Consider the following 21,910-nt stretch of genomic DNA (forward strand, 5'->3'; position numbering starts at 1 on the left):
GTAGATCTCATATGCTGCAGGAAAGGATGTCCTGAAGCATGGTACATTGGCGAGACCATGCAGACGCTGCGACAATGAATGAACGGACACCGCGCGACAATCACCAGGCAGGAATGTTCCCTTCCAGTCGGGGAACCCGTTATCCCCAGCTGTCGTGGTTTCTCTTTACAGGCAGATTATCTGCTCTTGGGGTGCCATTATTTCAACAATGCATATTTCCATTTCATTTATTTTATGCTCTGCCCTGGCATCAAAAGTGCACAATTCAGAGATCCTGGATTCCTTCCTGTTCTGGATGTTCATTAGAAAGTTTTAATTGAGCTTCATCATTGCAGCCATTACATCAGGATGGTGGTATCCTTTACAAAGGATCTACTTCTGTCTCAATCATTTCTCACTGACTAATGGGGTTGATCTGTGATCTTGGTTCTTGAAAGGCTGTGTCAAAGCGTTAAGGCTGTAGGATCAGATAAGCCTTTATTTGTGATGTTGGCTACACTGAGTTGTCTGTAATGAGAAACCAGATTATGCCGGTGCCCATGTCCAAAGGACTCCCACCTTTGTGGCGAGGAGGGGGGGTTGGAGTGATTTGGGGAGGCTGCAGGTAGTGACGTGAGGAGGTTGATCATTGAGGCTCCCGCAGCTACAGGCATTGACGGATACAAATTGTATTCAAAGCTGAACAAGGATGGAAGAAAATTGCCGCTTCACCACTGCACAGTTCCTGGCATGTAGTCCACTGAGAAAGGGATATCTTTGATGTTTTGCTGGGGAGCGGGTTATTTGTGCAAATTCTATTCTGCTTCTCAGTATTTGGGGTTGTGAAAAGTATGCCCTATAAACTGCCTGAAGTGAAATCTTTAAGATTCATTGGGTACAGTTTCACTCCAAATAAATTTCAGCTCTACGCATCCATAAAATATGTAATTCAGCTATGGAACTAAACGCTATGATGTAATTAGAAAGTAAAGCTAATTCGAATCATTAAGCTTCTAACTAATGCAAGATTCTACGATAATTAAGCAGCATCGAAGCTAGAAGCTATAAAGGTTGTGTATGTAAACAACACAATAAATGACTGCATCACATGCGGAAAGTGGAATAATGTTCACATTCCACAATAACCAATATGGTGTCATCTGATTCTGTATCAATATTCTCTGATTTTTCTTTGGAATATTTCAGAAAATGTTGTTCCCTTAATCTCCACAGTTCTCCCTCAATGTTTGTCATAGCATACACGACTACGGACCAAATGCTGGAAAATAGGATTAGAATAGATAGATGCTTGATGGCCGGCACAGATACGATGGGCCTCTGTCTATGCTGAAAAACTTTATGACTATGACTCTATCGCTTGTCTCCGCTAAGCAAGATAGATGAATATTGATTAACCAGCGTACTGCTCAGTGAACTTTATACTGTTTCAACAGGTCGGATTACATGTTACAGTTTGCTAACTTTTAGATATTGCTATAGGTTTTCTAAATTTAAATTTTATTGATGCAATATCTTTTGATCAGAACAGCGGGATTAAAATGAATAAATTGCACACAACAGTTCATAAAAGGGTTCTGCATGTTCTGTACAATTGAATTATTGCTCAGCTAACTAATGTTGCATGGAAATGCCATTGACCAAAATGGCACAGACCTGAGCAATGTTCCCAGTTCCAGTGATTATGTAACCTTTCTTCAAATTTCGCCAGTTCCAGGATTCCAGTCTCACTTCCTTTGACAGGAACAGACAGACAGTTGCTTGTTTTGGCAAAGAGCAGCTGCGGGACCGTATAAAACACTCATCCAAATTAATTGCCTCTGTCAAAGCCGACAGAACAAACTTACTGCAGAGTTTCAACAGTGAGGTAGGAATATGCTAACAGCATTGAACGTCTGTGCTTTCTCCAGCCTTTCTTTCTCTTATTATTTGCTGTCTTCTTTTCAATCTGCCGGGATTTATACGGAGGGGGTTTACGCTGCGATCTGCTTATATGAATGCTATGGGGTATTTTGTGTCATGTGCATGCTGCACAACACTGTCAGCAGAAAAACATTCTGCCCTGTGTCCCAGTTATTTTTCTACCCATTCACTGAAGGATATAATAAAGACTCAGATTAATGGCTGCGTGTTCTATTTTAACCAGGAACAGTGAATGATACCTGATGAAATTTTAACTGTTAAATGTGTTGTACAAGAAAAAAGGATGACAGTTGTTCACATCCTGCCAGATGCAATTGTTAAAAAAGAAGCCAGTAAGTGCTAGGATCTATACAATTCGTACAAAGCAGAAGGAGGCCATTCAGCCCATTGGGTCTGCACCGACCTTCTAAAGAGCACCCTACTGAGGCCCACCACCCTGCCCTGTCTCCGTAATCCCACCTAACCTGCACATCCCTGGACACTAAGGGGCAATTTTAGCACAGCCAATCCACCTAAACTGCACACCTTTGGACTGCGGGAGGCACCCGGAGGAAACCCAGACACGGGGAGACATGTGCAGATTCCACACAGTCACCCCTAATGCCAGAATTGAACCCGGGTCCCTGGCGCTGTGCAGCAGCCGTGCTGACCACTGTGCCACTGTGCCATCCCTCAAACAGTTGAACATTTCACAGCTCTGGGACTCGAACGAACTCCACAGAGTCTGGACCCTATATCCAGGGCCTTAGACCACTCGTCCACCCTATCGCATTCTACCATATGTCAAACCGAACTCTGCTCCTGAGGAAATCCCAGCCACGGGGTAATATATTTATTAAACAATATTTTACAGGGTGGTGCAGTGTAGAGAAAGATTCTTTAGGCATTATAAATGCACCAGTTTCTAAACTTGAAAACTGTAAAGAGTAGTAATGACTGCTATTCTGTAATGGCAAATAGATACATCGAACAATTTATGAGCTATGTAATTATATCAACCGGCACTCCGCACACAGGTAGGAATCAATCTGCAAAAATAACAGGGATGTCCCCTCTTCCAATATTGTACAAAGATACTCATAGTTCAGAAACTAGTCGCATGCAATACAGATTGTTCCTGCAGTTTAATGAAGCAGTGATTGGGCCCAGTTATTGGACTGTTGAGATTGACTCCCAGGGTCTGGTTGTGGCTGTATGTCTCTCTTTTCTGCTACCAGGCTGCTCTTAGTGTTCTCTCCTTTTCCCATGCACTTTCAATTCTTTGTGGACTTTCACTCTCTCCTTCACTCAAAGCTTTCCTCAGCCTGCCTTTTTACTGCGGTCAAAGATAATTTTTCCATTTATTATCCAGCATCATTAGAGCAACATAATTGGATCCTATAGAAAGGTTCAGTAAAGAACAATGGAGACCTGCTAAAAAACGCTGTAGGTTATGACCTAGTCAAGGGATTCAGATGGGTTTGACAGAAGATTATAAATTGATACTCTTTGGGAATGAATTAAAATCTGTTTCAGATGGTTGGTGTGTAAAATGCTACCGGTTAAGTTATAGGCTGTGATTTGTAAATGTTTTGAGGTTCCACACTCAACAAGAACGGAGATCAGAAAACTGGGCACAAAGGTCAGCTTGCCCATTTCACAATAATCATGATTTTCTACTCAAACTACCTTGACTCAGGAATTCTGGCCTTCGTGCTTGAGTATGCTCCTGAATGCATGCCTCCCTAAAACCCCAGAATGGGACTTCACGAAATTTATTGAGAGGGTTCTACGGCATCACAACGTGACAGGGAAGTTTATATCAGAGACAAGACCATAATAAATAGGAACAGGAGTAGGCCCATTCAGCACATTGAGCCTGCTCCGCCATTTAATAGGATCAATGCTGATAAATACTATCCGAATCCCTAGACAAGATTAGCATCACAATCAGCAAATTTTCCAGTCGGTTCCACTCATCATGTCATTGGTATATTTTGGTTAAACAAAGACATTAGTGAAGTAAATCAATTGAAATGTGTTGAAAAGAATAGAAATATTCATTAAAATCCTTTCTGACCATGTTTACTGATGTTATCCTCCTGAAGATGTTGAGCTGAGATTTCATTCAATTAAATCTCGGAAAGGCTGAAGTCATTGTTTTCAGTCCTGTTCCTAACTCTGTTTCTAAACTACTGACACCATCTTTCTTCCTCGCAACAATCTCAGACAAAACCAATCTGTTCACGATCTTGGTGTCATATTTGACCGGAAGACAAGCTTTTGACCTTATACCTGAGCCTTCACTCGGAGGCCATGATTCTCCAGTTCGCAGTTCTCCTGCCAATGGGAAAACTGGAGTGTTTCTTGCTGGCGATGGCCATGCCTCCCAGGTTAGATTCACCCAATATTTAAAACATTGGGAAGCACACCGGCCAACCCGCCTTCGCCGATTTCCATCATTTAAAGATGACACCCCGATCGCAGTGGTCACAGACAGGCCCCCCTCCCCCACAATGGAAATGGTGATGCCCCCCTGCTGACAAGGGGAGCACTCCAACTCCTCAGCATAAAGGCTTCCTCCACCACTAAAATAATGGACCACCCCCCCCCCCCACCCCCAACATCAGACAGGCATGATGGCGACACAAACCCCCCCCCCCCCCCACTCAGGCCACCCCCTCAGCCTCCCTTCAGACCCCACCCCTTGGTAGTGCCAATGTTGCACTGCCCCCCTGGCCTGGCAGTTTGGACCCCGAGGGTGAGGGGGAAAGAAGGTAAGTCCAGTTATCGTGTGCCCCCCTGTCACTGCCAGGCTGCAGTGGGAGGGTCCCCCAAGGATCCTGGGTGTTGGTTGGGCTCAGGCTGGAGGCAAGGGGTTGACCTCAGGACTCTCCCCTGGGATGGGAATCTCATAGCTGGACTGCCCCTTCTAGCCCAAGGAAATCTGAAGGTTGCTCTTGGCGGGTGATTCCAGGTAGCTCACTGATCATAATCTTCATTCGTGTCTGTCTACTGTGAAAACTTTGAAGTGGCCATTCACTTTAATCTCCATGCCCCTTGACACACTTCCAAATTACAGCACCACTCCATTATGCAGCAGACATTCCTCTTTCTCTCTCTTCCAGAAGCTGCAGGTGTGAGAAGACCCCTTTGAAGTCCTCTGACTGATAGGAAAAGTAAGCTTCACTAGTGGGGATTCCCTTCTGTAGCCTGTATAAGCAGCCTGGCCACTTTGAACTACTTTGCTTGACAGTTGCAGAGCATATCAAACAGTTCTTTGTTGATACAAGCCAGGTATCCTCGAGTACGTTCCCTTTCTCCATAGCTGCTCAATCAGTCCCATGCTTTTAACACTGCAATTTTTCAGTCTCCGAACTTTCCTAGAAAGCTCAAAACATTTAAAAATCTTAATTTGAAGTACCATATTGTTCTAAGGGAATTTAAAAGCATCCTTGTTCTGATTGACAGCTGCAGGCAACTTCAAAGCAGCTAAATGCTTTCAGTTCCTCATTTCCAACTACAATGTTTGGATGTTTTAGCTGGTGGAACCGGAGAATCCTGGGTCCGTATTTCTAATTCCATAACATGGCCCAACATCACCCTTGCTTTAGCTTATCTGCTGCTTATCCATGCTTCTGGTACTTACAGAACTTTTTATTCCAATGTACTCCTAGCTGATCACCCACATTTTACCCTCCCTAAGCATGAGGCTATCCAAATCACGATCGCCCATGTCTTAACCAATAGCAAGTCCCATCCCTCTATCTGCCGTGTGATCTCTGACCTACATTAGCTCCTAGACAAGCAAATTTTAAATTTCACCTCGTTTTCAAATTCTTAAATTGCCTTACCCCGCCCGGGAAGGTGGTGGCGTAGTGGTATTGTCACTGGACTAGTAAACCAGAAAACCAGAGTAATGCTCTGGGGATCCATGTTCAAATCCTGCCACTGCAGATGGTGACATTTGAATTCAATAAAAAATAAATCTGGAATTGAAAGTCTAATGATGACCATGAAACCGTTGTCGATTGTCCTAAACCCCATTTGGTTCACTAATGTCCTTTAGGGAAGAAATTCTGCCGTCCTTACCTGGCCTGCCTTACATTTGACTCCAGACCCACAGCAATGTGGTTGACTCTGAACTGCCCCCTCAAGGGCAATTAGGGATGGGTAATAAATGCTGGCCCAGCCGGCGATGCCCATGTCCCATGAATGAATAAACCAAAAAAAATCCCTGAAATCTCTTCCAGCCGCGCAGTACTCTACCGCTGGATCTACTGAGTTTTCCCAGCATTTTCTGTTTTTAATTCATATATCCTGCATCCACAGTACTCTGGGAATCAGTGTTCATCTAATTCTGGTCTCTTGAGCATCCCCGATTGTAATCAATCCATTCTTGGTGCACTTCAGTTGACTCGGCCCTAAGCTCTGGAAATACCTCAGTACACCAACCTCTACTTCTCCACCTCAATTTTCTCTGTCAACACATGCCTTAAGATCTTTTTTGATGAAGCTTTAGTTGATCTAATCTGATATCCCCTGCGTGGCTCGGTGTTGTATTTTATTTCATAATGCTCCGAGGGAAGTTTTATTATGTGCAAGGTGCAATACAAATACAAGGGGCTGATTTAGCACAGTGAGCTAAATAGCTGGCTTTTAAAGCAGACCAAGGTAGGCCAGCAGCGCGGGTTCAATTGCCGTACCAGCCTCCCTGAACAGGCGCCGGAATGTGGCGACTAGGGGCTTTTCACAGTAACTTCATTTGAAGCCTACTTGTGACAATAAGCGATTTTCAAATGTACGTTATTATTGTTGTTGTAAGATAGCCACAAGTAAGACCATTCTTCTCATGTTTCTCGCAAATTTTAGATCATAATGGAGGCCTTGAAGATTACTGCAGTACTGGTCCTGAGCTATATATGCTTTTCATCTTCCATGAACATTTGCCCTGATCACTGCACTTGCTACTTCTCTAGAAATGTCACATCTGTGATTTGTGTCTCTATTGAATCTCTTCATGAAGTACCACAAAATATTCCGTCCACTGCAACAAGCATATCGCTGGAATTCACCAATGTTACCAGTCTAAAAGAAAATGATCTTGCTGGGCTTTTTGAACTCCAAGAGCTTCATCTTTCAAGCAACAAGTTGAAGAACATCTCTTCAGGCGCACTAAAGGAACTTCATCAGCTGAGAACCCTGGACTTGACCAACAATTTGCTGAATACATTGCCACCAGGTTTATTTAACACCTGTCTTATTCTAACTACATTGGCCTTACAGGGAAACAAATTGCAGGCTGTAGATCCTTTCTGGTTTCAACATCTTCGCAGTCTTCAGTCATTGGATTTATCAAACAACATGTTGAAATCCTTGCCTCTCAATTCATTCCAAAATCTGACTGAGTTAGTAACGCTTGATCTTTCCAGTAATAAAATTGAAAATTTACCAGTTATTTTATTTCACAAATTGTCTAAGCTGGAGAGGTTAAATCTGGCAAATAATCAGTTGTACAACATTCCCCCTGGTACCTTCGATCAGGTGCTCAATTTAGAATTTTTGTTTCTTAATGGTAATAAAATTAGAGCGATTCCAGTGGGGCTGTTTAATAAATTACTGAAGCTAGATACAATGGATCTTTCAGAGAACAGCTTAGAGACGCTTCCTGCAGGCGTGTTTGACAATCTTCAGCACATCGGGGCTAAATGGCAACAGGGGTTAGATCTCTCACTGAATCCGTGGGATTGCAGCTGTGGCCTGAAGCATCTGTGGTACTGGATAGCAACTAACTCTGACAAATTGTACTCACGCAGCACAACAATATGTGCAACCCCTGAAACAGCCAGTGGGAAACAGATCGGAACAATGTCTGAATTGGAGTTTAAGTGCTAAAGCAATTGCTTCTAAATCACTTTGTATCAGATTGTACTGTATATATATCAGTTCAAGAAAATAAATATGAGGAATAATGAACAACTTTGTCTCCGGCATCAAATATTTGAATCATCTTTTTATGAGTGAACTGGTAACAGCTGACAAATGTTGGACCAAATTGTGCTGGATTACAAAATTCCGACAGTGTAGTAGGAGTAGGAGGCCATTCGGCCCATCAAGATTGTACCGATCCTTGGAAAGAGCGCTCTACCTAGGTCCACTCCTCTGCCCACCCACCCAATCCCCGTAACGTAACCTGCACATCCCTGGAAGGGGCAATTTAGCATGGCCAATCCACCGAACCCGCACACCTTTGGACTGTGGGAGGAAACCGGAGCACCCGGAGGAAACCCACGCAGACACGGGAGAGAATGTGCAAACTCCACACAGTCACCCAAGGCCGGAATTGAACCTGGGCCCCTGGCGCTGTGAGGCAGCAATGCTAACCACTGTGCCACCATGCCGCCCACATGAATGCATTACACATATGGTGAGCTCTCAATCTGGAAATGTACTATTCAGGTAAGGTACTGTGCACAGACTTTGCATGGGGAGGGAGAAATTAGTCTTCTGACTACCCCTGCCACCTACCAGCGGGCCAGTGACAAAGCAGCATTGGCACATCTACCTGCTCTATTCGCCAGCATGGCTTATGGGATGCAAAGATAATTACAGTAAGAGGGCATTTAGCATAGCAAGGGTTAATGGGGGGCTGAAGAACAGTACCACTCACAGTATGATGTAGAGGGAAACATTTTTAAAAAATATATATTTATTAAAGTTTTTTAACACAATTTTTCTCCCTTACAAACAATAACACCCCCCCCCCCCCCCCACCTCGTAACAAAAAAAACGAGAAATCGCGCAGAGCAAGATATATACATGGCAAAATGATATATTTACACAGCTTTGTACACTGGCCCTCTCCCGTACCTGCCAGTTTCCCCAACTCTTCATGTTATCTCTTGCTCATCCACCCTCCCAGGCAGCTCCCCCTCCCCCCCCCCTTCCCCCCCCCCCCCCAAAGGTTGCTGCTGCTGCTGACCGACCTTCCTCTAACGCTCCGCGAGATAGCCTAGGAACAGTTGCCACCGCCTGTAGAACCCTGCGCAGACCCTCTCAAGGCGAACTTAATCCTCTCCAACTTTATGAACCCAGCCATATCATTTATCCAGGCCTCCAGGCTGGGGGGCTTCGCCTCCTTCCACATTAGCAAGATCCTTCACCGGGCTACTAGGGACGCAAAGGCCAGAATGCCGGCCTCTTTCGCCTCTAGCACTCCCAGTTCATCCACTACTCCAAATATTGCTAGCCCCCAGCTTGGCTTGACCCGGATTTTCACCACCTTAGATACTGTTCCCGCCACTCCCCTCCAGAACCCCTCCAGTGCCGGGCATGACCAAAACATATGGACATGGTTTGCCGGACTTCCTGAGCACCTCCCACATCTGTCCTCTACCCCAAAGAACCTACTCAGCCTCGTCCCCGTCATGTGCGCTCTATGAACCACCTTAAATTGTATCAGGCTAAACCTGGCACATGAGGAGGAGGAATTAACCCTACCTAGGGCATCAGCCCACAGACGTTCCTCGATCTCCTCCCCCAGCTCCTCCTCCCATTTACCCTTCAACTATTCTACCAGCGCTTCCCCCTCTTTCAACTCCTGGTGTATTTCCGACACCTTGCCCTCCCCGACCCATACACCCGAGAGCACCCTATCTTGAACTTCTTGTGCTTGGAGCAACGGGAATTCCCTCACCTGTCGCCTCACAAAAGCCCTCACCTGCATATATCTAAAGGCATTTCCCGTGGGTAACTCGAACCTCTCCTCCAGTGCCCCTAGGCTCGCAAACGTCCCGTCAATGAACAGGTCCCCCATTCTTCCAATCCCTGCCCAATGCCAGCTCTGGAACCCCCCGTCCATCTTCCCCGGGACAAACGGGTGGTTACCCCTGATCGGGGACCACACTGATGCTCCCATTGCACCCCGGTGCCGTCTCCACTGGCCCCAGATCCTTAGCGTTGCCGCCACCACCGGGCTCGTGGTATACTTTGTCGGCGAGAGTGGCAGCGGTGCCATCACCAACGCCCCCAGGCTCGTTCCTTTACAGGACGCCATCTCCATCCTCTTCCATGCCGCCCCCTCACCCTCCATAACCCACTTGCGGATCATCACCACATTTGCTGCCCAGTAGTCCCTACTGCGTTCCAGGAACCCTCTCCTTACTCTCGGGGTCTTATTCGCCCACACAAACCCCATAATACTCCTGCCTACTCTCTTAAAAAAGGCCTTAGTGATCACGATGGGAAGGCACTGAAACACAAACAGAAACCTCGGAAGGACCACCATTTTGACCGACTGCACTCTACCCACCAGCGAGAGCGGTAGCATGTCCCATCTTTTGAAATCCTCCTCCATTTGCTCCACCAACCTCGTCAGATTCAGTTTATGTAGGGTCCCCCAACTCCTGGCTATCTGGCTCCCCAGATACCGAAAGCTCCCCTCCGCCCTCCTCAGCGGTAGGTCTCCTATCCCTCTTTCTTGGTCCCCCGCCTGTAATACAAAGAGCTCACTCATCCCTACATTGAGCTTATAGCCCGAGAACTCCCCAAACTCCCTTAGAGTCTGCATGACCTCCACCATCCCCTCATTTGGATCCGCCACGTACAGCAACAGGTCATCCGCGTATAGCGACACCCGATGCTCTTCTCCCCCTCGCACCACCCCCCTCCATTTATTAGACTCCCTTAATGACATGGCCAATGATTCGATCGCCAATGCGAACAACAGGGGGGACAGGGGGCACCCCTGCCTCATCCCTCGGTACAGTCGAAAGTACTCCAACCTCCGCTGGTTCGTCACTACACTCGCCATCGGGGCTCTGTAAAGGAGCTTAACCCAACTGATAAACCCTCCCCCGAACCCAAACATACGCAGCACCTCCCAGAGGTACTCCCACTCTACTCGGTCAAAGGCCTTCTCCACGTCCATAGCTGCCACTATCTCCGCCTCTCCCTCCTCCGATGGCATCATTATCACATTTAAGAGCCGCCGCACATTGGTGTTTAGTTGCCTGCCCTCTACAAATCCCGTCTGATCCTCGTGGATTGCCCCCGGGACACAGTCCTCAATCCTCGTGGCCAGCACTTTTGCCAGCAACTTTGCATCCACATTGAGGAGCAAAATCGGCCTGTACGATCCACATTGCAGTGGGTCCTTGTCCTGCTTTAGGATCAAAGAAATTGTCGCTTCCGACATTGTCGGGGGCAGGGTCCCCTCCTCTCTTGCCTCATTAAACGTCCTCACCAGTAGTGGGGCCAACAGGTCTACGTACTTCCTGTAGAACTCCACCGAGAATCCGTCCGGTCCCGGGGCCTTCCCCGCCTGCATGCTCCCCAAACCCTTGATTAGCTCCTCCAACCCAATTGGTGCCCTCTTGCTCCTCCACTCTCGGGAATCTCAGTTGATCTAGGAATCGTCTCATCCCCTCTTCCCCCGCTGGGGGCTGGTATCTGTACAGCTCTTCATAAAAGGCCTTAAATACCTCGTTTATTTTCGTCGCACTCCGAACCGTGGCTCCCCTTCCATCTTTGACCCCCCCTATTTCCCTCACTGCCATCCTCTTACGGAGCTGGTGTGCCAGCATCCGACTAGCCTTTTCCCCATATTCATAGGTCGCCCCCTGCGCTTTCCTCCACTGTGCCTCCGCCTTCCCTGTGGTCAACAGGTCAAACTCCGTCTGGAGCCGTCGTCTTTCCCCAAGTAATCTTTCCTCTGGAGCCTCTGCGTATCTCCTGTCCACTCTCAAAATCTCCCCCACTAACCTCTCCCTTTCCATACCCTCTGTCTTCTCCCTATGAGCCCTAATGGAGATTAGCTCTCCCCTGATCACCGCCTTCAACACCTCCCATACCACCCCCACCCGCACCTCCCCGTTGTCGTTGGCCTCCAAGTACCTTTCGATACACCCCCTCACCTTCCCACACACCACCTCGTCCGCCAGCAGTCCCACATCCAGCCGCCACAACGGGCGTTGGTCCCTCTCCTCTCCCAGCTCCAGTTCCACCCAGTGCGGGGCATGGTCCGAAACGGCTATGGCCGAATACTCCGTCCCCTCCACCCTCGGGATGAGCGCCCTACCCAGAACAAAGAAATCTATCTGGGAGTAGGCTTTGTGTACATGGGAGAAGAAAGAAAATTCCCTGGCCTGCGGCCTTGCAAACCGCCATGGGTCCACTCCCCCCATCTGATCCATAAACCCCCTAAGTATCTTGCCCGCCGTCGGCCTCTTTCCAGTCCTTGATTTGGAGCGGTCTGTCATGATATTCAAACACATATCACAACACACACATCATGATAGACAGACCAATAGACCAATTAGCACACATAACACGACAGCCAATCACAGACAAGAGCAGACACAGTATAAGACAAGAAACACGACACCTCCTGGGCAGTCCATCTGGAGACAGGACAAGGCCAGGACCTCATTAACAAGACACTCACACAGTCACCACGTGCTGAGTAGCAAGTCAGATGTGTAAATAACTAGTTGGAATAAAACTGCGTTGTACCAATCGCAACTGAAGTAGGCCATTTTCCAAGATCATATTCTTATCTCATCTCATCAAACATTCTTCATTCATTGGACTGTTTTATTAGACCGATTGGCACCGTTTATAATGTGCCCACAATGCAGAAGGGGACACCCGGATGGACATTCGTTTAAATCCCCTTCTGCACAGCTGAGAGACCTTTAATTCGAAATTGATGGAAGATCCTTGTTCTGCCCAGCAACAGCACGAGGCTGCATCTTAAAATGGCCCCTGGCCAGGAGATCGGGATATCTGCGAGTCAAGACCCTGGCAGTGGGATATATGGCACAACTGTATTGCAAAGACTTATGAAAGAATGAAATAATATATTAATAAAATGGCCATGGCAGGCAAAGAAACCAGAATAGGAGGAATAAAAGAAATGTATAAATTAGATTAGCGTCCCCCACACACACAGCAGGACAAAGATGACATTAACACCTCATCTAGCAAACACAGAAATAAACGCATAGCACAGCCACAGACATCGGAGGTCGATTTAGTTAAGGAGACACATCAGGGGGATAATGGGAAACACATTAAAGAAGGGAAGGGCACTCGGAGCAAGCACAGATAATCTCATCAACACGAACACACTCCATACAGATGCAAATTGACAAGGGAGGGACACTCGGAGCAAGCACAGATAATCTCATCAACACGGACACACACCATACAGATGCAAATTGACAAAGATGCATATTCTCAGTTTAAACCTGTCTGAGAGACCTAAATCAAAACTACCCTTTGACTATTATGTATGAGCAAATGTTCCCGCTCGAATTTGGATTCCTATAAAAATCCAGAGCGAATGTGTAATTGTTGAGATCAACGTGGGCCAAGCCACTGTTTGAGCTGGCTGCGTGGGTCTCCCTGAAGGCTTCAGTAATTGTACAATAAAGAACAACGCTTTGAACCTTGCCTTGAGACTCGGCCTCTTGACTGCACTGGTACAAGGGATTTTTCCCTACAACACAACCGTGTTGGTTCGTCTGTACCTCAGAGCACCCAACACCACATGGTACCAGTGAGTGAATCGATACTTACCGGCAAATCTGCCATCCTGAGCCATGGACACCAACAACAAACCACAGCCGTTGCAAGTCGCTGGGAACCTGGGAACCAATTGGAAGCTCTTCAAGCAGCGATTCGAACTGTTCATACGAGCCAACGAAAAACAGGGCACCTCGGACAAAACAAAGATTGCCATGCTCCTCATTACCGCAGGTCAGCACGCCATCGATGTATACAACTCCTTGGTGTTGGAGAATCATGGAGCAGATGATGGAAGGCATCGAAGGGGTGCGCGTATATGTGGACGATGCAGGAGCACATACATCGCCTCCAACGTGTTTTTGCCCGGATACGGGAAAACAGCCTGCGCCTCAACCGAGCCAAGTGCGCCTTTGGCCAGACCAAATTGAAGTTCCTTGGGGACCATATCTCCCTGTCAGGGGTCCGTCCGGATGCAGACAAGGTGAGCGCCATCACAGCCATGCCGCAGCCGGCCGACAAGAAGGCTGTCCTACACTTCCTTGGCATGGTCAACTTCCTAGGGAAATTCATTCCCAACCTTGCCTCCCACAAAACGACTCTGCGCCACCTCGTCAAAAAATCTACAGAGTTCCAGTGGCAACACACACACCAGCTGGAATGGGAGGAGCTCAAACACAAACTCACCACGGCACCAGTGTTGGCGTTCTTCGACACGTCTCGTCCCACCAAAATCTCAACTGATGCCAGCCAATCCGGCATTGGAGCAGTGCTCCTGCAGAGGGATGACACGTCGCCATGGGCCCCGGTTGCCTATGCATCGCGGGCCATGACCCCCACAGAGCAGCGCTACGCGCAAATCGAAAAAGAATGCCTGGGCTTGCTAACCGGTTTAGACAAGTTCCACAATTACGTCTATGGTCTTCCACGGTTCACGGTCGAAACTGACCACCGCCCCCTGGTCAGCATAATAAACAAGGACCTGAATGAGATGACCCCTCGCCTCCAGCGCATCCTACTTAAACTCAGGAGGTACGACTTCCAACTGGTCTACACTCCAGGGAAGGACCTCATCGTGGCAGATGCCCTATCCAGAGCAGTGAGCACGCCGCCAGATGCGGAGGGGTTCATATGTCAGGTCGAGGCACAGGTGGCCTTGACAGCGGCAAATCTGCCGGCTGACGACTCCAGTCTGGCCCGCATCCGCCGAGAGACAGCGGCCGACGCCCTTTTACAGCGAGTGATGCGCCACATGATGGGAGGATGGCTCAAAGGGCAGTGCCCGCAGTTCTATAATGTACGAGACGACCTAGCCATCATTGATGGGATCCTTCTGTAGCTGGACCGGATTGTGATTCCGCACAGTATGTGCCAGCTGGTTCTCGATCAAATACACGAAGGCCACTTGGGGGTCGAGAAGTGCAGACGGAGGGCCCGAGAGGTGGTATACTGGCCAGGCATCAGTGACGATATTGCCAACATGGTGATCAACTGTACAACCTGCCAAAGGTTTCAGCCGGTGCAACCTCCTGAGACGCTTCTGCCCCATGAGCTGGTGACGTCCCCCTGGGCGAAGGTGGGTGTCGACCTATTTCACGCGCTTGGCATGGACTATGTTATCATAGTGGACTACTTCTCCAATTACCCAGAAGTCATACGCCTGCACGATCTGACGTTGTCTGCTGTCATCAGGGCCTGCAAAGACACCTTTGCTTGCCACGGCATTCCAATGACTGTCATGTCGGACAATGGGCCCTGTTTTGCCAGCCATGAATGGTCGTCCTTTGCGGCCTCGTATGGCTTCACACACGTGACGTCCAGCCCTCTGCATCCCCAGTCCAATGGAAAGGCGGAGAAGGGCGTTCACATTTCCAAGCGGCTCCTCTCCAAGGCTGCTGCTGCCGGGTCGGACTTCTACCTCGCCCTGCTGGCCTATCGCTTGGCCCCACTAGCCACGGGTCTCTCGCCAGCACAGCTGCTGATGGGTCGCGCCCTCAGAACCACTGTGCCTTCCATCCTGGCACCAACAATAGACCATGCTCCGGTACTGCATAGGATGCAACTGCAGCGCGATCGCCAGAAGAGATTGTACGACACAAGGGCAACTGATCTTCCCTCCCTGGCCCCTGGAGACAACGTCCGCATTCACCTACCAGACGGTGGCTGGTCAGCACCTGCCGAAGTTCTCCGACGCGTGGCTCCCCGCTCGTTCCTGGTACGCATGCCGGATGGATCCGTGCGTAGATCCAATCGCCGTGCCCTTCGCCTACTTCCACGCTCGCAACGGAACCATACACAGATGCCGTGTTCTCCACTGGTTCCTGATAGCGACTTCGTGGAGCTGCCATATACCATGCCTCTTCTGTCGCCGCCCGTGGCCAGGCTCGCACCTCAGCCGGTGGTTCTCGACCCACCCTTGAGGCGGCCAACCCGAATTCGTCGCCCACCTACTAGACTGGACTTATGAGACTGTTCACATGTCAAATTTTAGCAACTACTGTATTGTAACATGTCACTGTTTTGTCGTTCCAGGCCTCATTTGATCGGTCCAAATTTCAACGTTCTTCTTCTTTTGTTATGGGACAACCTCGTTAGCATGTCACACCTGACATCGCCCATTGTATATAGTTACGCCACATGTACATGCTGTAAATATCACACACATACACCTTTAGCTGCACTCAGGACACATTTATATTTATAACCACGTAGGCACATAACCTTGTAAAAAAGGGGGGATGTCATGATATTCAAACACACATCAGAACACACACATCATGATAGACAGACCAACAGACCAATTAGCACACATAACACGACAGCCAATCACAGACAAGAGCAGACACAGTATAAGACAAAAAACACAACACCTCCTGGGCAGTCCATCTGGAAACAGGACAAGGCCAAGACCTCATTAACAAGACACTCACACAGTCACCATGTGCTGAGTACCAAGTCAGATGTGTAAATAACTAGTTGGAATAAAACTGCGTTGTACCAATCGCAACCGTGTTGGTTCGTCTGTACCTCAGAGCACCCAACACCACACGGTCCAGTGCTGGATCCAACACTGTATTGAAGTCCCCTCCCATTATCAGGCCTCCTCTCTCCAGGTCCGGAATGCGCCCCAACATGCGCTTCATGAATCCTGCATCATCCCAGTTCGGGGCGTATACGTTTACCAACACCACCCACGTCCCTTGCAGCCTACTGCTCACCATTACATATCGCCCTCCATTGTCTGCTACAATAGTCTTGGCCTCAAATGACACCCGCTTTCCCACCAATATTGCCACCCCTCTATTCTTTGCGTCCAGTCCCGAATGGAATACCTGTCCTACCCATCCCTTTCTTAACCTGACCTGGTCTGCCACCTTCAGGTGTGTCTCTTGGAGCATGACCACGTCCGCCTTCAGTCCCTTTAAGTGCGCGAACACTTGAGCCCTCTTCACCGGCCCATTCAGGCCCCTCACATTCCACGTTATCAGCCGGATTGGAGGGGCTCTCACCCCCCACCCTCGCCGACTAGCCATCTCCTTTTCTGGGCCCCGCTAGACCCCTCCCCCCCGCTAGACCCCTGTCTAGCTTTTTTGCTCCCCCCATGTCACTCCCGCAAGTCAGCTGACGCCTGCTGAGCCCGGCTTCCCCTGCTGTCCCATTGGCCTCCCCGTGTGGAAGTCTCCCAATCCACATGCATTCCTTCGTTCCCCTTCCCGCCTTTCTTCCCGCGCGCGGGAAAGAACACCGTGCTTTCCAAAGCCCGCTCCGCCCCCTCTGGCGCAGCTCCTGTCGCGGCCTTGTCTCGCTCCCCCAGCCCATGTAACATTTCCTGCGCGTGATTGACCCCCTATATACAACAACCATCACACATCAAACCTCAAACATTCCCCCCCACCCTCACAAACCCTCAGTTAGAGTCCAACTTTTCGGCTTGTACAAAGGTCCACGCCTCTTCAGGCGTTTCGAAGTAATAGTGTTGGCCCTTGTATGTGACCCACAGTCGCGCTGGCTGCAGCATTCCGAATTTCACTTCTTTCTGGTACAACGCCGCTTTGGCCCGGTTGAAACCCGCTCTCCGCTTTGCAACCTCCGTGCTCCAGTCCGGGTATATTCGGATCTCTGCATTGTCCCACTTACTGCTCCGCTCCTTCTTGGCCCATCTCAGGACCCACTCTCTGTCCGTGAACCGGTGGAACCTCACCACCATCGCCCTTGGAAGCTCATTTGCCTGGGGCTTCTTCGCCAGCACCCGATGTGCCCCGTCCAACTCCAGCGGCCTCGAAGGGGCCTTCATGCCCATCATCGCCTCGAGCATCGTGCTCACGTATGCCCCGGCATCGGCCCCCTCCACTCCCTCAGGGAGACCCAGGATTCGCAGATTCTTTCTCCTCGACCTGTTCTCCAGGTCTTCGAGTCTTCCCGCCCACCTCTTGTGTAGCACCTCGTTCTGCTCCGCCAGGCCTCACCGCCAGGCCCACGAGCTCGTCCTCGTTCTGACTGACTCTTTTCTGTACCTCCTGGATCTTAACTTCGTGGGCCTTCTGGGTGATCCCGAGTCCTTCAATTGCCGAAAGCATAGGCGCCAACATCTCCTTGCGCATCTCCTCGCGCTGCTCCTCGAAGCAGCGCTTGATGAACTCCTGCAGCTCCCCTTTGTCCCTGGCCGCCGCCATTTTGTTTTCTTTCCCTCGCTTCTCCCGTTGCTCCAATGCCGCTCCTTTGGCCGTTACACTTCTAGTCCGTTTCATAGAAGTTGGAGGGGGACCTCTCTCTTCCCTTCCCCACGGGTTGCGTCAAAAAAAAGTTCCGTTGGGGCTCCTCTAACGAGCCCGAAAGTCCGTGGTAGCGGGAGCTGCCGAATCGTGCGGCTTAGCTCCGCATAGCCGCAACCGGAAGTCTGTAGAGGGAAACATGACCATAGATAGGAGGTAGAGTTGTATGGCGAGACCTGAGTAGAAGTCAGCCTGGCCTCAGCTCCTATTCTGAGCTATACTTTGTACATATGTATATAGTTATACATTACAAATTAACACTATTTTTTTAATTTTAATTCATTTACAGGTTGTGAGCATCGCTGGTTAGACCAGCATTTATTTCCCTTTCCTGGTTGCCCTTCAGAAGTGGTGGTGAGTTGAATTGAACCACTGAAATCCAATCCGTGTAGATACACCCATTGTGCTGTTCAGGAGAGAGTCCCAGGATTTTGACCCAGTGAAGGAACGATGATATATTTCCAAGTCAGGGTGGTGGGTGACCTGTGGAGAACCTCCAGGTGGTGGGGCTCTTGTCTTTCTAGATGGTAGTGGGCGTGGGTTTTGAAGGTACTGCCGAAGGAGCCTTGGCGAGTTAATGCAGTGCATCTTGTAGATGGTACACACGGCTGCTAGTCGGATGTTGGAAGTGCTACCCATCACACATATATATCCCTTCACCAATATAATCGGGATAAAGGTAGAGGAAGTGAAAAGTAAAAATACTAGTGGAAAAGTCACATTTCTGAGACTAATTTTTTCGGGGTTCATTTTTACAACGGTAATGGTTCCAATGGGTTGACATACGTGCTTGATTTGGGCCTAAGTGTAATCCAAAATAAATCGTCAGGATGGCATGCAGTAAAATAAAACACCATAAAATTCCTGTTCTTTATGCAATATTTAGTTACTGTATAACATTACAGTCTAAATACCTTTTGTGGTAATACCAGGTATTGCAGTACCTGAGAGGTGGATGACCATTGGCTAGACCCAGGAGTCTACCATTGGCTGATGTACATGGCTCCGCCCTGAGAGGCGGAGTATAAGAACCGATGCCGTCCCAGCAGCCTTCACTTTCTGTATCGAAGCTGCTGGGGAACAGTTCTAGCAGATTAAAGCCTATTAGTTATGACTCACCTTGTCTCGAGAGTAATTGATTGCGCAACAATTTAATCTGCTACAACTTCAGTTGAAAGGATGGATCTCCGTATCAAACCGGAGTGCCTTCAGCTCAGCCCCCACGCAGACAACTTTGCTGCTATCTTCAAACATTGGCTGGCGTGTTTTAAGGGCTACCTCGACACGGCTGCCGACACCCCCACGGAAAGACAAAAGATGCACCTTCTACGCTCGCGGGTCAGCCCTGGGATCTACCCTCTGATCGAGGAGGCGGAGAATTATGCTGCAGCTATCGAGCTGCTAGAAGGACATTATATCCGTCACGTGAACCAGGTCTGCGCCCGTCACCTGCTGGCGACTAGGAGGCAAAGCCCTGAAGAAACGCTGGAAGACTTCTATTGGGCACTGCTGGTGCTGGGCCGAAACTGTGGCTGCCCACCAGTTTCGGGGAACGAGCACACGGAACTTTTGATCAGGGCTGCTTTTGTGGCAGGTATGACTTCCCCCAATATCCGCCGAAGGCTCCTAGAAATGGACACACTGGGACTTACTGAAGCACGGGCCCTGGCGGGGTCCATGGACGTTGCATATAACAACGCGCTGGCTTTTGCTCCCGGACGCGCTGTGGCCCCCTGGGCTGCGTGGCACCCCGTTGCGGCAGCCCCCCAGACCTTCCCTCTAACCCCGCAAGCCTGCGCGGTGAGACGCCCCGCTACCCCCGCCGGACACCGCTGTTTTTTCTGCGGGCAGGCGAATCATCCCCGCCCGCGCTGCCCGGCCCGCACCGCCACCTGCAAAGGGTGCGGCAAGAAGGGCCACTATGTCGGGGTCTGCCAGGCCCACGCCATGGCCGTGGTCTCCAGCGACTATCGGCAGCCCCTTTTTCAGGCCCCGGCCGTCCAGCGCCCACTGCCACCCCCCTATCCTCAGGCCGCGTGCGACCCACGGCCATGGCCATTTTGCCCCCTGGCCACCACGCTGGACGGGTGGGTGCCACCATTTTGACCCTCGCCGCCGCCATCTTATGCATCCCCGGACTCCATGTGCGACCCATGGCTGACGCCATCTTGGATAGGGCCTGAGGCCCCCAGCACAGCCGACTACACGCTGCCCGACCAGAACTCTCCTTTACTGCAGCTGGCCTCAGTGACTGGACCAGAGTCGGCCCTGGATGCTTGCGAAAGCTACTACGACGATCTCCATCAACGGCCACGTGACGTCGTGCTTGATCGACTCTGGGAGCACAGAAAGCTTTGTTCACCCGACACGCTAAGGCGCTGTTCTCTTGTCACCCATCCCGTAAACCAAAGGATCTCCCTGGCCTCCGGGTCACACGCGGTGGAGATAAAGGGGTTCTGCCTAGCGAACCTCACTGTCCAAGGCAGGGAATTCTGCAATTTCCGCCTGTATGTCCTGCTGCACCTCTGCGCAGCCATCCTCCTTGGGCTGGATTTCCAGTGCCATCTGCAAAGCCTGACTTTTAAATTTGGCGGTCCTATACCCCCCCTTACTGTCTGCGGCCTCGCGACCCTTAAGGTCGACCCGCCTTCCCTGTTTGCGAACCTCACCCCGGATTGCAAACCCGTCGCCACCAGGAGCAGACGGTACAGTGCCCAGGACCGGACCTTTATCAGGTCGGAGGTCCAAAGGCTGCTGGGGGAAGGGGTCATCGAAGCGAGCAACAGCCCCTGGAGGGCTCAAGTAGTGGTGGTAAAGACCGAGGAGAAACATAGGATGGTCATTGACTACAGCCAGACCATCAACAGGTTTACGCAGCTGGACGCGTACCCTCTCCCCCGTATAGCCGACCTGGTAAACAGGATTGCGCAATCCAAGGTTTTCTCCACGGTGGATCTCAAGTCTGCGTACCACCAGCTACCCCTCCGTCATGGTGACCGCCAGTACACTACTGCCTTTGAAGCAGATGGGCGGCTCTATCAATTTTAAGGGTTCCCTTCGGGGTCAGAATGGGGTCTCGGTCTTCCAACGTGAGATGGACCGAATGGTTCACCGGTACGGCTTACGCGCAACGTTCACGTATCTTGATAACGTCACCATCTGAGGCCATGACCAGCAGGACCACAACACCAACCTCCGAAAATTTCCCCAGACCGCAAATACCCTTAATCTGACTTACAATAAGGCTAAATGAGTGTTTAGCACCGACCGGCTAGCCATTCTAGGCTATGTAGTGCAAAGTGGAGTCATAGGCCCCGACCCTGAACGCATGCGCCCCCTCATGGAATTTCCCCTCCCTCACTGCCCCAAGGCCCTAAAGCGCTGCCTTGGCTTCTTCACCTATTATGCACAGTGGGTCCCCAATTACGTAGACAAGGCTCGACCCCTGATCCAGTCCACAACGTTCCCCCTGTCGACGGAGGCCCGCCAGGCCTTCTGCCGTATCAAAGCAGACATTGCAAAAGCCACGATGCGCGCCGTCGATGAGTCCCTTCCCTTCCAGATCGAGAGCGATGCGTCCGACGTAGCTCTGGCGGCCACCCTCAACCAAATGGGCAGGCCCGTGGCTTTCTTCTCCCGCACCCTCCATGCTTCCGGAATCCGCCACTCCTCGGTCGAAAAGGAGGCCCAGGCCATAGTAGAAGCTGTGCGAC

The 21,910-nt window shown here is 50.0% G+C and overlaps 1 protein-coding gene across 2 annotated transcripts; it reads left to right on the top strand.

Moving 5' to 3' along the window:
- Positions 1-1,550: 1,550 nt before the first annotated feature.
- Positions 1,551-7,878, top strand: LOC140389674 (uncharacterized). Of its 2 annotated transcripts, none has more exons than XM_072474021.1 (2): positions 1,551-1,864; positions 6,772-7,878. In XM_072474021.1, the coding sequence occupies exon 2, from the start codon at positions 6,778-6,780 to the stop codon at positions 7,792-7,794; it is 1,017 nt and encodes a 338-aa protein (XP_072330122.1). In that variant the 5' UTR covers positions 1,551-1,864; positions 6,772-6,777; the 3' UTR covers positions 7,795-7,878. The 2 variants fall into 2 exon arrangements, with proteins under 2 accessions (XP_072330122.1, XP_072330123.1); XM_072474022.1 differs by lacking the exon at positions 1,551-1,864 and adding an exon at positions 5,059-5,078.
- The last annotated feature ends 14,032 nt before the right edge of the window (positions 7,879-21,910 follow it).

The sequence above is a fragment of the Scyliorhinus torazame genome, chromosome 14, assembly GCF_047496885.1.
Source record: "Scyliorhinus torazame isolate Kashiwa2021f chromosome 14, sScyTor2.1, whole genome shotgun sequence".
In the NCBI taxonomy this organism is placed as follows: Eukaryota; Metazoa; Chordata; class Chondrichthyes; order Carcharhiniformes; family Scyliorhinidae; genus Scyliorhinus; species Scyliorhinus torazame.